This window comes from Piliocolobus tephrosceles, chromosome 3 (assembly GCF_002776525.5).
Source record: "Piliocolobus tephrosceles isolate RC106 chromosome 3, ASM277652v3, whole genome shotgun sequence".
Classification (NCBI taxonomy): Eukaryota; Metazoa; Chordata; class Mammalia; order Primates; family Cercopithecidae; genus Piliocolobus; species Piliocolobus tephrosceles.
Window position 1 is genome coordinate 83,528,555 of NC_045436.1, and position 17,172 is coordinate 83,545,726.

A 17,172-nucleotide genomic window follows, 5' to 3' on the forward strand; every position below is an offset into this window, starting at 1 on the left:
TTAGGAGGTGATACATGTTATAAAAATAAAGCAATTTTATATGATAGTCAGGGTCCTGAAGCAATATAGGGAATGAAAAACATAGCTGTTTGGAGGAAGAATATTTGCTACAGAGTGCAAGGTCCTGAGGTGGAAACTTGCATAGTATGCCGATAAAATGATGGAGAACGGTGATGGTGGAACACAGTGGGGAAGTGGTAGTAATAGAAAAGATTATAGAGTAACAAAGGACCAGCTAGTCTAAATTCTTGTAAGTCAGTGTAAGGACTTCAGTTTCTACTCTGAGAGAGCTAAGGAGCTATTGAATGATTTGCAGAGGAGATATATTATGAGTCCATTGTGGATAGGTTCACTCTGGCTGTTGCATTGAGAACAAACTAAAGGGGAACAGGAGTATGGGTAAGAAAACCAGTTAGGTGAGTATTGTAGTAATTTAGGTGAAAAATGATATTGGCTTTGACTAAGATGGCAGCAGTAGGAGTCTTAAGTGATTAGATTCAGCATATAATTTGAAAGTAGACATGACTAGATTTGCCGATGGATTGGATATGTATGAAAGAAGAGATGAGCCAAGGATGTTTCCTGGAGTTTTGACCTGAGGCTCATATTTTGACCCCAGAAGACGGCAGTAGGAGTAAGTTTTAGAGGAACATCAGGAACTCTGTTTTGGATGTGTAAATCTGAGATGACCCTCAGACACTCAGATGGAGATGTTGAGTAGGTTGTTGTATTAAAAATTCTGGATTACAGACAAGGGTTTTAAACTAGAGGTATTAACTATTATATAACATTTCATGGAATTATGAGCCATATCTACTTTGTTTATTTCAGTGTGCCCCATACCTGTACAACATCTAGTACTTACAAGGTACTTGAGAAATATCTGTTGAATGAGTGAGTACACAAACAGTGAGTCATGTGCTGTAAATGTTTTTAACCACAGGTACTCCTGGATAAACAACGAAAAACACAACTCCTGATTTGTAGTGTTTCCAGATTTCTGTGGTGTAAATACTCCTCCCATGACTTCAAGCTATCAAAGTAGTATCATTGAATACTACTTTGTATTCCAGTTGGGAAGAAATGTACACAACTGGTTCCTTCTAGCTGATTTAAACAGGCTCTAGAACACAACTGGGCCCACTGTTACTTAGTGATATAATTATAGACATATTTTCCCTTACTTATAGGAGTGCATAACAGATAATTTTAAGTAGTCTTGATACTTGGACAGGTGTGAAGGAAAAACATCTTATAGATGATAATACAAGCTCAAAATAGTGAACTTAAGCAAATATTAAAATCCTGCATCACATAGCACACTAAACACTACAAACACTGTGCTGATTTATCCCCGTAGCCTCCAGGCAGGCTTCTATTACTCCAAACAGGTGATGTCTCCTTATACAATTTTGGGGAAAATTATTTTACTGCTTACAACATATTATGATGTTACCAGGACTCTCTTGCCAGAACTGTCTTTACAATTTATGTCAGACATCAAATGTGTTTTTAAAATGTTGCTGTAAAACATGTACCTCAAAAGTATTTAAAGTTTAATCAATTTGTCCTATTTTGGAGTCCAAATTGTTTTGCATGTATCTGAGTCATCATATTTTAAAAGTGTTCATTTTAATTAACATTGTTTTTAAAATTTATTGTGGTAAAATATATATAACATAAAGTTTGCCATTTTAACCATTTTAAGTATACAGTTCAATGGCAATAAGTACATTTGCACTATTGTACAACCACACCACCACTCATCTCAGAACTTTAATAAATAATTATTTGACGTTATTTTGTTTTGTGTAAAAGAACATTTTTGTTGTAGATGATTAAGAAAAGAAAACTATACAAGAAAATAAAGTTACCCAAAGTCTTAACATTCAGAGAAAATTCAATCCATATCCACCTTATGGCATATATAAAATTATATCGGACTGTTAAATCCATGGTCTAAAAATTTCTCACGTGTTAAAAATCCTGCTGAGTCTAGAATTAGATTAAGAATCTGACTGTGTCTAATGAAGTGGTGGAGCTGCAAACCCCAGTTGTCCATTCTACAGCATTTATTTAATATATTAATGAGGAAACCTTAATAAAAATGATTTATGCTCAGAGTGATGAGGCATAGGGAAGAAAGCTTATGCACAATTTCTCATATTGGACATTTGATTTAGAACTGAACCCTACGAAGAGAGAATTGCAAGTAGAAGATGAAGGAACTTTGGGTATTAAGAAATTGCTAATACATGGCCGGGCGTGGTGGCTCATGCCTGTAATCCCAGCACTTTGGGAGGCCAAGGTGGGCAGATCACGAGGTCAGGAGATCGAGACCATGCCGGCTAACATGGTGATACCCTGTGTCTACTACAAAATACCAAAAAAAACAGAAAATTAACCAGGCGTGGTGGCGAGCACCTGTAGTCCCTGCTATTTGGGAGGCTGAGGCAGGAGAATGGCGTGAATCCGGGAGGTGGAGCTTGCAGTGAGCCGAGATCACGCCACTGCGCTCCTGCCTGGGCGACTGAGCAAGACTCTGTCTCAAAAAAAAAAAAGAAAGAAAGAAAGAAAGAAAATTGGTGATACATTTAGCAAAATGTAGGGATGAGATATTTTTCCACATTCTATTTGGAATAAAACAGGCTTCACAAAAATGTCATGCTGAGGGCAAAGTTTGTAACCTGTGAATCTTGCAGATTTGGAAGCAGTGTGTTAAAAATAGCAATGTGGAAAAGGAGATGGCTTCCTACTCCAGTGAAATGGTCATACTCTTTATGGAAGTGTTGACATTGCTGTAGAAGTGCTGTACTAGTTTGTTTACACAAGGCTACAAAGATACTACCTGAGACTGGGTAATTTATAAACAAAGAAGGTTTAATTGACTCACAGTTCTGCATGGCCGGGGGGACCTCAGGAAACTTAGGGTGGAAGAGGAAACAGGCACATCTTACATGGTTGCAGGTGAGACAGAGCAAGCAAGAGCAAGGAAAACTGTTTTATAAAACCATTAGATCCCATGAAAACTCACCCACTATCATAAAAACAGCATGGGAGAAACCAGCCCCATAATCCAATCACCTCATACCTGGTTCCTTTCTTGACACATGGGGATTATGGGGGTTACAATTCAAAATGAGATTTGGGTGGGAAAACAGAGTCAAACCATATCAAGTGCTAAAGAAGACTACTGATAAACTCTTATCATTATCCTCTGCCTGACTATCCTCAGTAGGGACTCTGAAATAATTATGACACTATAGCAAGAAATGGTTTATAAGTAAAAGTTGTGAATCAAAGAAATTTAAATATTCATATTAATGTTACCATATTTATACACAAGGCACAGAGACTTGGGAGAATTTTGGTTATATTCAAATATGTAATTTTTTTATTTCTACATAAAATTTCATTTTTGGATGCTCTATAATTTGTTAGATCATTTTCTTGGGAATTTTAGTTGTTTTCAGTTCTTTGCATTTTGGTTTGAAAACTATCTTTAAATATGAGTTTTTATTAAAAATCTATTATTATTTCCTAAAAATGAAATCCTGAGTAGAACAAATGACTCGAAGGATGTATGAATTGACAATTACCCTCCTAAGAGATTTTTACCAGTTTATACCCAAATGTTAGGATAAACTATATAAAATAGTAATTGATAATTTTAAACTGTTAAAATTGCAATTTCATAAAAATATGTGTAAAAATGCCCATTTCATTGCATGTCTACCAATCTCTTATCCTTTTGGTTACATAAAAAGTGGTATTTCATTGCCTCTTCATTCATTTATTTACTTTTATAATTCATTTATTAACCAATCCAGAGTGCATCCTTACTATGTTCAAACCAGTATGACAGGCATAAGAATGCAAGGGGGACTAAGAACATTGAGCCTGCCTTTATGGTACTTACAAGTCTGTTGGAGCAAATTATCAATCAAATAGTTTTAAAAAGAAACATAAAATTTATATTTCATAAATAAATATAAATATGAAAATGTTATGATTGTCATGTGCAGTGGGAATCTATAAGGAATCAGCTAATTTATATTGGGAGGATCATGGAAGGTGTCTCTGTAAAAGTGACATTTGAGCAGTTATCTAAAAGAGGAGTACGTTTAGCTAATGAGGAATTGGAAGAAGAGAATTTGAGGGAGAAGGAAAACTGTGTATTCAAAGATTTTATGGCAAAAAGATAAGATCATACATTTACGAACTTGAAAGAGGATCTGAGTGGTTGAAACAGAGATTTAGGCCAGTTGAATTATCTAATGAAATTGTACTGAATTAAGAATATTATTCTTCTCATAAGTGCAATGGAAACATTGTAGGATTCTAAATAGGCATGTGGAAAATATTTTCTCATGTATGTTTTGAAAACATAATTCTGTGTTGCCATATGAACACATTAGAGTAGGTTAAGCCTGGATGTGGGGAGACCAATTAGGCTATTTTAGTAGACCAGAAAAGAGATGAGGATGGCTTGGAGTAGGGAAGTGGGAGTAAAGGCAGAAAAAATGTAATAGATTTGTGAGTTACTTGAACTGGATGAATGCTTGCCCTTTTTATTGAAACACTGAAAGAGGAAAATATCTGGAGGTAAGATGATGAGTTTTGTGGAATTTAAAGGGCCTTTCAGACATCCAAGTAGAAATGTCAAGGAGGTTATTGAGTATACATGACCACACATCAAAGAAGTGTTACCAATGGAATTTTATATTTGTGAGTTATTTGCTTCTTTGAGTTTTAAGGCAAATACATGACTTATCTATTAAAAAATTGAACTAAATTTTATAGAATAAAACAAATCTCTACATCCTGATGCCAAAGTATATCTAAGATCTATAATTTGTCAAATAAATGTTTAATAACAATGTGTTAATTTATATGACATAATAATGTTATATTGTTTTAATAATTAAAGAAAATATATCTGTATGTGTATGTGTATATATATATATGTATATATATAATGTACTATACATGAGTGCATAGAGAGAGAAAGAAAGTATATATAATAAAAAGCCAGGGTAAGCATTGCAATGTGAATGTGACAGTCATAAGTTGGTGATATTTAGGGGGTAGGATAAATATGAGTAAGAGTTAAATTTAACTTTCTAATACTTATATATTTTTGTTTTTTCACTGTGAATGTGTGGCTCTTACAATGAATAAGAAAAAATATGTTTAAGTATAAGACTGGGAAGGAGGATGAATCAGGATCAGCGACTGGGGACTGGGATAAAATTGATTCCAAGAGCTTTTGCCATATATTACAACTTTGAGTTATCTGCTACCCAAGCTATATCCAAATTTCAAATGACAAAAAAAGATACTTCAGTAATATGCTTTATCCTTTCTTGCAGTTTTATCCTTGTATCAAACCAGACCATCTGGAAACTTTGCTCAGATACACGTTTGGTACCTGAAAATGTCATTCACTGAGTTCTGCTTTGGTACCATGCCTTTGGCCCACTCGGTGGAATGCTAAATAAAAATCCACAGGAAACCTGCTTTTGCATTTACTACAGTGTGCTTGAGGATATTGTTTTCTTTTCACTCATACAAATAATTCCTTGAAACTCAAGTATCAGAAATTCTTTAGCACTTAAGGAATGTATATGTACTGTCCTTACAGACAGTGTAAACCATATTAAAAATTTTATTTCCTTTTTTTTGTATAATTATCAAGAGACTCAGAGACGTATTTGAAGTTTAACTTTTATAAGAAATTAAGATTGTTTGACCAGAATGTCTACTTTATAAATTTACTCTGGCATGACTTCATATATATAACAACCTGGTCTTATTTTATATTTATGTATTTTTTTCTCCAATCTTAATTTTTTATTCATTTATATTTGTCTGTTCATTGTATAGATTCTTATGTGTCTGTAATCCAGAAGAAAATCAATTAGACAGAAAAAAAATAAATGGGAGCTCTTCAATCACAGTGGAAAATAAAATGGTTCTGAATGAGATTGCTTGGGGAAACAGGAAGTAAAGAAGAAGTAAAACAGGTCCAGAATTTAGCATAAAGGAACTTCTGCATTTAATCATTATGTACAGGCAGAGATTCAGAAATACAGCCATAGAAGAGAGGCTGAGGAGGAAGGATATCAGAAAAGTCGGAAGCCAAGAAGTGAGACTTCCAGGCAGTAGCCACCTGTGAGGAATATTGCTCACGGGTCAAAGAAGTCAAGGACTGAAATGTCCACTGGATTTCTCAGAGTGGCTCTTTGGATAGGGTTGGGAAAAGTAATTAGATTTGAGTGGCTTGAAGAGCAAATAGCACATAAGGAAATGAGAATATGGGATATAAGCAAATGATAGTTTCATGCTTGTAAGACATTTTTTTATGGGGATTTTGTTTATGTCTTTTGTTATTTTTACACTGGGGATGTACTTTTTCCTTAATAAATAAGAATGTGTTATATATTAAAGATGTTTATGCCTGTTAAATATGCTGTAAATTTTTGTTTGACATACACTTTTCTGTTGTGGCTAATGTAACCTTGGTATCAGCTGGAGTTCAGCTAGTTATAAAAGAACAACCTCTGATTACATATGATTCTGTGATAATCTTATTACCCATTCAATTAATATATATTTATTGCTTTCACTATTTGCTCACAATTTTATAAGAATTGGCATTATAATTTTAACTGAACTTTGACAACTCACTAGAGGAGTAATTTTAGTGGATGCAAATGGGATATTTTTAAATTCTTGAATGAGAATTACAAATTTTAGAAAAAGTCAAACAGTTATGATAAGTTTCCTGAAAGTTAAGTTTACCATAGTTATAGTTACTATTTTGTAAATAATTCAAAAATATGTAACAGTTGATCTTAGGTTGAGAAGTTCATCATTTGAGGTGACCAGCGATAGTGAGTCAAGTATAACTATAACACTAATAAAGAGTATTAACTGCATAGACAGTGACTTTTCCTAGGGTGCAGAGGAAGGATATTGCACTGGGAACTCAAATTAAAGACTGAAAAATTATTTTTTAAAGATTTAGCAAAGAGTTTATATCAATAATGTTGATAATGATGCAAACTTTACCACAATACCTTTAGATAACCTGTTACTAGATTAAGGCCGCAGTATTTCTCATGACTGTATGTTTGTATTTGTTCAGAATAAATTTCAAAAGCTCTTCCTAGGGGATCTTTGAGTACTTTGCATAAATTAGATTTATGAAAAAGTGAGATAGAAGATTACCAAATAAATTAAAAACAACAAAGGGTAGCAGAGAAGGCCATTTGTATCTACTTGGCCATTACTATTCTTAAGCAGTTTTCTTGAACACTCCTTTTTTGGTGTGTTTGTTTTTTAGACGGAGTCTCACTCTGTTGCCCAGGCTGGAGTGCAGTGGCGCCATCTCGGCTCGCTGCAAGCTCCGCCTGCCGGGGTGAACACTCCTTTTAATAATTATTCATGGAAGGCATGCCACTGGATTTCAATAACATCTTTTTTGCTATCTTTCTTAAAGCTTTTGAACAATTAGATAAAACAGTAATTACTCCTTGATATGGTTTGGATCTGTGTCCCCACCCAAATCTCATGTCCAGTTGTAATCCCCAATGTTGGAAGTGGGGCCTGGAGGGAGGTGATTGGATCATGGGTTGGATCCTTCATGAATGGTGAAGCACCATCCTCTTGGCACTGTCTCCTGATAGAGTTCTTGTGGGATCTGGTTGTACAAATGTGTGTGGCACATTCCCCCTCTCACTCTTGGTCCTATTCCTGCCTGCCATGTATGACTACTGCTCCTGCTTTGTCTTCTGCCATGATTGTAAGTTTCCTGAGGCCTCCCCAGAAGCAGAAGCCACTATGCTTCCTGTATAGCTGTGGGCCAATTAAACCTCTTTTCTTTATAAATTACCCAGTCTCAGGTATATCTTTATAGCAATGTGAGAACAGACTAACACATTCCCTTAAGGTTTACAAGAAACAGTGTTTGTAATTAAAAAAAAAATACTTAATTAAATACTCAGAAAAATACTGGATCATATGTGCTGAAATTTTCATTTCTATATGTTATAATAAAACTTCCTATAATTTCTAACCTAATCTCAAAGCATGTGCTTAGAAAATGAAAGAAAATATGTAACTATTTACTAATATGACCATACATCAAGTACTATATGCTGTAAATGAATAGAAATCACAATATTTGTATTGTAATAACTATTCTATTAATGATTTTCTAGCTTCTACTTTCTCAAGTAAAACATAGGCTATATATATATATTTGTAAGTTATGTTATATATACATGTAAGATATACAGTTTAAACAAGTACTAAATTCTAATTTGATTAAAGATAACGACTTTGTCTAATCAAACCCTGCAGTCATCACAACTTGTTAGGTGTCATAATAGTGTAGAGGTGAAGAGAATCACTGGCCCTGGAGCAAACTGCATTGATTTGAATCTTGGCTCTACTGCATAATCTTGGAAAAGCTTAACATCTTTGAGGCAAATGTTATATTTAAATGTTATTTTTCAAAATGGCAAATTGGGGAATGATGGTGGACAGAAAATCAACTCTTCACTGACAAATAATTTCATCTTGGGAGTGTGTGTGTGTGTGTGTGTGTTGGAGGTACAGGGGTAAGGAGACAGGTACTGGTAGTGGTAAAGTAGACTTCCGGGGAAGAAGGAAATGTGTAGAACTGGAAGATGGATTGCTGGCTAATTAGAAAACAGTTTTATAGGACTTTGTAGCAAATCAGAAGTTAATGTGCTTCAGAATAAGACCAGAACTGGTGATCTCACACTCAAATCTAGTAAACTTACTAATATTATTTAAATCATGAAAACAGAAAGTAAGTTATTTTTCCAGTACAAAATGAGTGCTGAACGCTTCAAGGAAAACTCAATGCCTTTTATTATAACAATTGTGTGACCATTAGCTTAAGGTTCTCCATTTGTGAGGTATGGGTGTTCACTGAGGGAATATCTGTCATTCTTTTCAGGTCTAATATTTCTCAGAGTAATAAGAGGCTGCAACCATTTTGCTACAGCTGAACAAAAGCCATATGTGCCCAAGTCAAAGTTGCAATTATTTTCAAGATCATGGGTCTTTTGATTCTAGGCAGAGGAACAAAGTGAACTGAATATATTTTCCATTTAGGCTAGGTTGATATAATTCAGTTTATATTAAGTGGGGATAGAAAACACTCAAAATTAATTAATTGAAGTTTTCACACTTCAATTGTAGTCTAAATTGGGAAATATATACTGTTTAGTATATTCTAAGCTAAATGAGGCAGTAAGTCCATGAAGAAGGCAGCATGATTCAGTGTCAACCTCAGAAAGGTTTTCTTTAATTTGTAAAATATATCCTATAAGATGATTGAAAATACCACGTCATTCAGGTGTCAACCTCAGAAGGGTTTTCCTTAACCTATAAAATGACTGAGAACAGCACAGGGTCAATTTTTCCAGTTCATGTTTGATAAGACACCAATGCAGAAAGATTGGTAAACTATTGGACTGGCAAACTATTGAGAGTTTTAATAATTGTTATATTTTGTTTACTTTTTGATTTTAGAAACTATTTTAAACCAGCTTTTCTCTATTTCTGTATTTTTTATCAACTGCTCAAATAAGAACATTCTTTTAAATAATAGTTTTAAAAGAGATTTTCTGTACAAGAACTGAGTATGCTTCAGATTTTATAGCATATTGTATACTCTAAATTTGTTAATAGTTTTAATGATTACTGTTTTACATAAAGAAATAGTAAAGATTAACAGTAAAGTGTTCATTAATTCAAACCAATGACTGTAATAAGATAGCACTAAGTGATTATTTAAAATAACTCCAAGACCATCCCATAAATGTTAGCAGGAAGAAATTGGAAAGAGAAAAATATAACCTTTTTTTCCCCTTCACAATTGAAATACAGATTTCACATGCACTTACATTTTCTTCAAAGTTTATATTGCATCATTAACCTTTCAAGAAGATTGTAAGAATTTTATAACATTATATGCTAATACCTCTCCCCCAATCAAAACATCAAAAAATATATACTATAAGAAATAAAAAGAAAACAAACAAACAAAAAAACAAAGCAAAACAAGCAAGGAAGCTGCTCAAACAAAAGGAACACTTATTTCTATCTTGGTGTAATAAGATTAGAGGCAATTTCACTTATTTCCCAACTGGAGTCTGATTTTTTTTCATTCTTTGCACTCCTATACATAGTAGAAATGAAGGGGTGCATATGTGTGGATAATCAGAGATAAAGGAGAAAGGGAAGATTGATAATTTTAGAGGCTTTTTTAAAAGTGTGATTTTGTGTTTATTCTAGTTAGTGGCTACTAACCTCTACTCCTTCAATTTAATCCTTTGGGCCTGGCACAAGAAAATATTTTCTAGATATATATGTTACTAATACCTCAGTGCTCAGTATTTCAAAATAGTAAACACAGAGGATGAACTTAGATGAACTTACGGAGATAACCTGTTTTTTTTCTTATGTTTAAAATTACAATGGCAGCTGAAATGTCATAAGAATTAATAACTGTCTCCATTTTATTTTGATATAGGTTTCTTAGTGTTTGAAAACAATCTTTGCATGAATAAGAGCATTGAGACTTCAAGTTAAAGTGAGATCACTCTCATGTATCCTCCATGCAACTACCTTTCGCAAAGCTGAGACTGAAATGAACTGCAGTGGTTCATTTTCACCACAGAGTTGAATTAATGTGCAGCCAGCCTTCAGTAACAGGTAGGGATTCACCATTGTATTTCCACAAATACCTATACTTCATAATGTTCCATATGAGAAGGCAAGTGCACACAGTTTTTAAAAATTTGGTTACACACTTGCAGACACACGGTTTACTCAGTTCATAGCCTCTGCAGATTACTGGAAATCAAATCTAATCTGAGATGTGGTGGAAACTGCTAGTTTACAGTAGTTTTTGGAGAGTGTGTGTGGCTTTTGCTAGTTCTTGGTGATTGGGAGACCAAACCAGTGCTGGCCTTGGGGCAAGACTAGGGAACAGGAAAGGATGAGGATGAGGAACAGACAGAAGGAAGGATGGAAGGGCGACTCATTTACCATTTCTCTGCCCAGAATAGTGACCGACAGAGAGAAGGAAGGCCAAAAAGTGCACTTTACAGATGACATAAATTTTGTTCAAAAGTCATTTGAGAAAGTTTGCTGGTACTTAAAGTTTTCTGGCTAAGTTTGCCCTACTTGGAATGGCATTTTAACTTCTCCCTCATTCACCTTCTCCAGTCCCTCTAGATATCCTTAGTAAGGCTCAATGATTTAGGGCTTGAGTGTCGGAGGCCATGGAAGCAGAAACTTGTTCAGTCACTCGAGGGCTACAAATGGGTTAGTGTCCTCCTTTCAGCAAAAATTATTGGTCTCTACTTTTGTAGACCCCGTTACGTTACCATTTCCTTTGTAATCTTATCCCACCACCCAACTCTTTTCTTTCCCTTCTCCCTCTTTCCTCTCTGTTTGTCCTCTCCTCACCTGTCCACCGCAATGGCCGTCATGGAGTAGATGCTGGCGAAGACAGCTGTGATAGGAAAGAAGTTCTGGAAGCGGCAGTAGTTGGCGCCAAAGTACCACTCGCCATGAAGCGCGTAGATGAAATTGACCAACGTGTTGAAGGCTGCCATGGAGGCGTCGGAGAAAGCTAGGTTCACAAGGAAGTAGTTGGTGACAGTCCTCATGCGCTTGTGGGCCAAGATGATCCAGATGACGATGAAATTTCCAAAAACTGCCACTGCCACCACCACACCATACGCCAGGGACCAGAGCGCGATGCGCCAGGACGGCTGCACGAACTGGTTGGTGAGGTTGGCCCGGGGCTGGGAGGGCGCGGGGGAAGCCACAGGCAGTCCCAGTGCGGAGGGGGAGGAGGAGAGGTTGCCAGCTTGGTCCAGCAGTTGCAGCCACCCAGTCTCAACTGCCCCAGTAGCAGCCCCGGCAGCTAGCGAGGCAGTCAGGTTCACGGCGTCTGCACCCACGCCTCTACCCCCGTCTATCCAGGTTTCTGCTGCTGGGAGAGTGGCCATTGCCACCAATCTGCAGTCCCGGACCTTCCCACTCACCCACGAGCAGCCCAAGACAAGAGTCCTCTGAAGTTCTTCTCTGCCTCCTGGTCACTGTGGTGCCGGGGTGTTCAGATAAGACTGGAAGCTGAAAGATACTGCAATCCCTGCTGGTTAGAGGATGCAGTCAGTAGGTGCTAGGGGGCAAGGGTCGCCCTTTCTCAGAGGAACTTGCGACTCCGACAGGCAGAAAGAATGAGATCCTCCCGAGATTAAGAGTTATCGCGACACACCAAACCTAGCGAGGGCGCCAGCTGCCGCACAGACTGGAGAACTGAGCATCCTGCGCTGCAGGCGCGCTTTATGCTCTCACGGAGTCCCACGCTGCGGTGACGTTGTGGGGTCCGCGAAGCTGCCTATCCCCTTCCCTGGCTGTGATTGCACTCCCTCCCTCCATCCCGCCCTTTGCATTTCATTCATTCGCTACAAGCAGCTGGAGCTTGGCAAGCTGACCCGCGCAAGGGAGGGCTGCACTCCCTCAGCTGTAATCAAAATCTTTCCGATTGTTTTGCCTTCTTTTAACTTCAGGATATTTTGCTGAGGTCCCTGTTCTCAAACACGTATTGGGGGCTGTTCCTTCCTGCACAAATTAACCATTCACCCACAAGGCAAGGAGGCAAGGGCAAGATCCTGCTGATTTTTCGGAGAGTGTGCGTGAGTGTAGACTGCTGCAAGCTGTGGGCACAGTCAGCCGCAAACGTTTTTAGGTGTCCCTGAATTTTGAATTTCATTCAACTTTCTGCTCTGGTGTTCATATTCTCTCGTCTCAGATCCCTTTTCATCTCACTCCCACTTTCCATATCCACCCATTTTCCCTCTTCCTGTATCTCTATCACTAGAAATCTGTCCCTTTGACCCTGTTCCCAGCAGGCAGTTGGAGACTCCGGATTCTCCTGGAGGATTCTGCTCAGGTTGGAATGTCATAGCACACTGAGGGTAAATCACAAATCCCAAGGAATACATTTTCTTGAAACACGACAACGAGACAGATCTCTACATTTCCCTGGGTGGAACGTATCCAATAAGCACTGTGAATACACGCTCTTGGTTACAGGGTTCTGGACATATGATGCTAAGCTTAGTTTTCAGGGCTTGACCACGGAGAACACACTGATGAGAATACTGTAACTGAATAAATACCTGGGTTTTCCGGAAAGACGGTGAGGACCTGATTTCTGAGCTTTGCTTGAGAATAAGTGAGCTAAAGTGCTCGGTGGAGTGCAAGCTGGAAGGACATAGTCTGTGCTTTGACCAATCTCAGGAAATTTATCAAGAGGTTGCAGAGTCGAAACTCCTTTTTTAGCATCCTGGGGGCTTGCGTATAAATTTAGGGTTAAACATACATTTAGCAACCTACTGAATATACTTAAACTGTTTGAACCTCTCTCTTGTCATTTAAAAATGAGTTTTTAAAGAAATCTCACTTACAGTATAATTACAGGATAGTTTCTACAGACTTCCCTCAACAACAGCAGGCCAGAGGAAACCCCCTTCCCTCTAGTTATCATTGTGTATTACATCTAAACATGTTTAGGTGAAAGGGATTTGATCAACAAGTTTAACAAGAGAAGATAACTTGTGATTTGTACATTTTCTGCTTTCTTCTTTTCTTTTTTTTTTTTTCCCCCAGTTCTGTCACCCAGGCTGGAATGCAGTGGTGCATTCAAGGCTCACTGCAGCCTTCAACTCCTGGCTCAAGCGATCCTTCCCCTTCTCAGCTTCCTGAGTAGCTAGGTATCTAGGACTACAGGCATGTGCCACCAGTGCCACCACACCCAGCTAATTTAAATTTTTTGTTGTTGTTGTTGCAACATGGTCTCTCCATATTGCTTAGCCTGGTCTCCAACTCCTGGCCTTAAGCAATCTTCCCAGCTCAGCCTCCCAAAGGGCTGGACCTCCAAAAATGCTGGAATTACAGGCATGAGCCACTGTACCTGGCCCTTCTGCATTCTTTAGTTTTCTAGTTTAAAATATACTCTTCAAAGAACCTGCTGTGATTATTGGACAAATGGACTTAAGGTGCCTAGTGATGAATAGGGTTTCCCTTCTTACAGTTATTATGACTAAGTGTCTAGCGTATAAAAATAATTTTAAGCAACCTGATAATTATTATCACAGCCTCGACACAATCCTGCTTCAAAATAAACGCATGCTGACCGTGATGATTATCAAATGTTATTTCCCTTTTCTTCTGAGAGGCCTGTGAAAATATGTGATAAATCATAGGCAAAGTCAATAAGATTAGCACTTTCTGCTTACTAATTCCAGTTGTTTAACCATTTTCTTTTGAAAGATTATTTCTTTGTTCTAATTTATCATCTAGAGATTACTTGAGTTACAAATGAAAGCCTCTTCCTTTCTCAATGCAATTAAAAAGACATTAAAAAATACATCTCTGTATGACACACCTGCTTACTCAAGATTACAAAATAGGTTATGTGGTGATTTGGTAATTAAGCATGTTTTGATCAGATTTTTAAAGTTGAAAAATTACTTAGTTGTGTAGAAATACACTCATTTTATATTGCTTTCCTTATAATACTTACAACTAACATTTTAATTTTTCAGTTTTGCCTTCATTGAGTTTGTACAAAGTACACAGGATATTACAAGAAAAAAAGGATAATGATGGAATTAGAAATAGATATAATGAAAGAAGTTAAAGAATTTATTCCTTTCAGAGGAAGGGAGGGATTCAGGGCATGGCTTTCCTTCTCAGTCTGCCTTACCTACGGAGAATCTTCCTTGACCCCGAGAGGGATCAGTGATTATTCATTGTCTATCATTTCTTAGCTGTGTATTAGTATACTTCTTTCCAGGTGCTATGCCAGGTACTGGGAGTATAGCAATGAAGCAGTTATATATGAATTCTATTCTCATGAAGCCTAGAGTCTAGCAGTTATTTTTTCACATTAAGGTAGGTACAGAAACAGAAATAGGAAGGTACAAAGAAAAATGGGAGTGTTTAACTGTGTAAGAGAATGTGGTGCCCACTGGATTCTGGATTGTGCCAACTTCTCTTGTAAATGTTTGAGATGGACATGCTAATTATGCTTATCTGATCACTATACATTGTATGTATCAAACTATGTACATAGCAAAATATGTGCCCCATGAATATGTAAAATTGTTATTTGTTAATAAAAAATAAAATTTTGAAAATATTTTAAATAAATAAAAAGTAAAAGTACAGTCATCCCCAGTATCCAATTTAAAAAAATTGTGTGTGAAAATGGAACGAAATTTCAAAAAGAAAGACTTAGCAAAAGTGTACGCCTTAGAGAATGAGAAGGTTGAGGAGATCATACCTGAAGATAGGATTTTCTGACTAAGACAATTTGGTGGAATATCTGCTTGTTGTAGCCTAGGTTCTGAATCCTGCTCTTATCTGAACCTATTCAGTTGATTTCCTAATTATTCCTCATGCTTTTTCTCTTACTATAAGATATCCAAAATCTTAGCCTTAGAGTACTGAGGGAAGGAGCAGAGAAGGCAAAAGAAATGGTAGAACATCAGAAAAAGACTGTTAGAGTAGTATCCTACATTCTGGCATTTAAAACTTGGTAGTGGGTATGAGCATGCACTTATGCAAATGTATGAGGATGTATGAGTCAAGCATGATATACAACTTGATAGAAGATGTTAACAGGTTTTAGATAACTACATAAGTATAATACAAATTATGATCATTTGTATGCTTACTATTACTATTTATTCCTAATGCTAACTATTGCTTACTATTTATTCCTAATGATCAATAAGTTTGTCTGTTTCATTATGAAGTATTATATTTAGAAAATATGTATTTCTTCTAAACCTTATTTCTTCCCCATATTTTGCTTAGAATACCTACTGGCACTATGCCTTAGTTATTTGTTAACTATTATAAAGAGAATGGATACCTGTCATGTGTTGATTATTTTTTTCTCTCTCCAGGGCACTTAGTGTGGTATATTTCATACTTGAATTTTTATTATAACAGGCCTCCCAAAGATAAGCATAATAGGGTAAAATTTCAGTTGTGTTGCCGGCCAGTGGAGGAGTTCTTTTGGGGAAGAAGAGCTTTTCAAAATTCCAGATTTCTGTCTCTGACAGCAATCTTCTACTTGACAGTTCTCTCACATTTTTTGTGTATGTTCACTGTTTCCTACCATGTTGTGATACTTTTTTCTTCCTTGCCGATTTCAGATCATCATAGTCTAGCCCTTTTACCCTTGTATTATACTTCTTTCCTTTGTTATTTCGTCAGTTTAGTTTTGCAATTTTATTCAGTCAGTTCACTCTTTGAGTTTTGAGGTCCTACAATCAAGCTACTGAGCATTGCTGGCAACCAATCACACAATGTACCTCCACTTAATTATGCTGACAGGTCCTCCTTAAAAATTCTTGTACTTCACCAGACACTCTTTGCATGTGGAGTTGAACTCACTTCCTATTTTCAATATTCCCATCATGTCTTCAAATCTCTTTCTTCTACACCTTCCTTCTCATACTCAGCAAGTGATGTTGTCTCCAATGTATCTGCAAAATCAGAAATCATCAGCCAAGAATTTTGACCTTTCTGTGCATTTTAGCAATCTTTTCATAGTTTGTTATTGTCTCAATTACAGTGGGTTTTCCCATCCTAAAACCTGTTATTTGATCTGTGTTACTTTTTCTTTCAGTCATTCCTCTTTTTCCCTCTCTTCAACATCTCATTCTTTTTTCTCTTTTTCTTTAGAAATGAAACATATCTAAGAATCTACATTAAAAGAGCCTTTCTTGACAACATTCCCTTATAATTACCACTTTTACCTCCTATTACTTTCCTAGATGAGCTACTTTAATGACATATGTAAATTCAATATTTTCTTTCCTTTACTCAAAATGAAATTTTTAGGTATTAAATGTTATACTCTTCAGTTAATGTACTCTCCTATCAATTACCTGCATGCTAAACCAGATACTCACTTCCCCTCCTTAACTTTCTTGATCTTTCTGTAGCAGTATAATTTGACATTTGCCTTACTTTCCCAGATGTTATCACAACAAAATACTACAAACCAAGTATTTTAAAACAACAGAAATTTATTTG

The 17,172-nt window shown here is 36.5% G+C and overlaps 1 protein-coding gene across 1 annotated transcript in view; it reads right to left on the reverse strand.

Annotated features, from left to right (window-relative positions):
• Nucleotides 1–12,138, reverse strand: part of TACR3 (tachykinin receptor 3) — a 108,721-nt gene extending 96,583 nt beyond the window's left edge. The window contains exon 1 of the mRNA XM_023220068.1: nt 11,515–12,138. Within this exon, the coding sequence (XP_023075836.1) occupies nt 11,515–12,062 (548 nt within the window). The 5' untranslated portion in view covers nt 12,063–12,138. The remainder of the gene's footprint in view (nt 1–11,514) is intronic.
• Nucleotides 12,139–17,172: the final 5,034 nt, after the last annotated feature.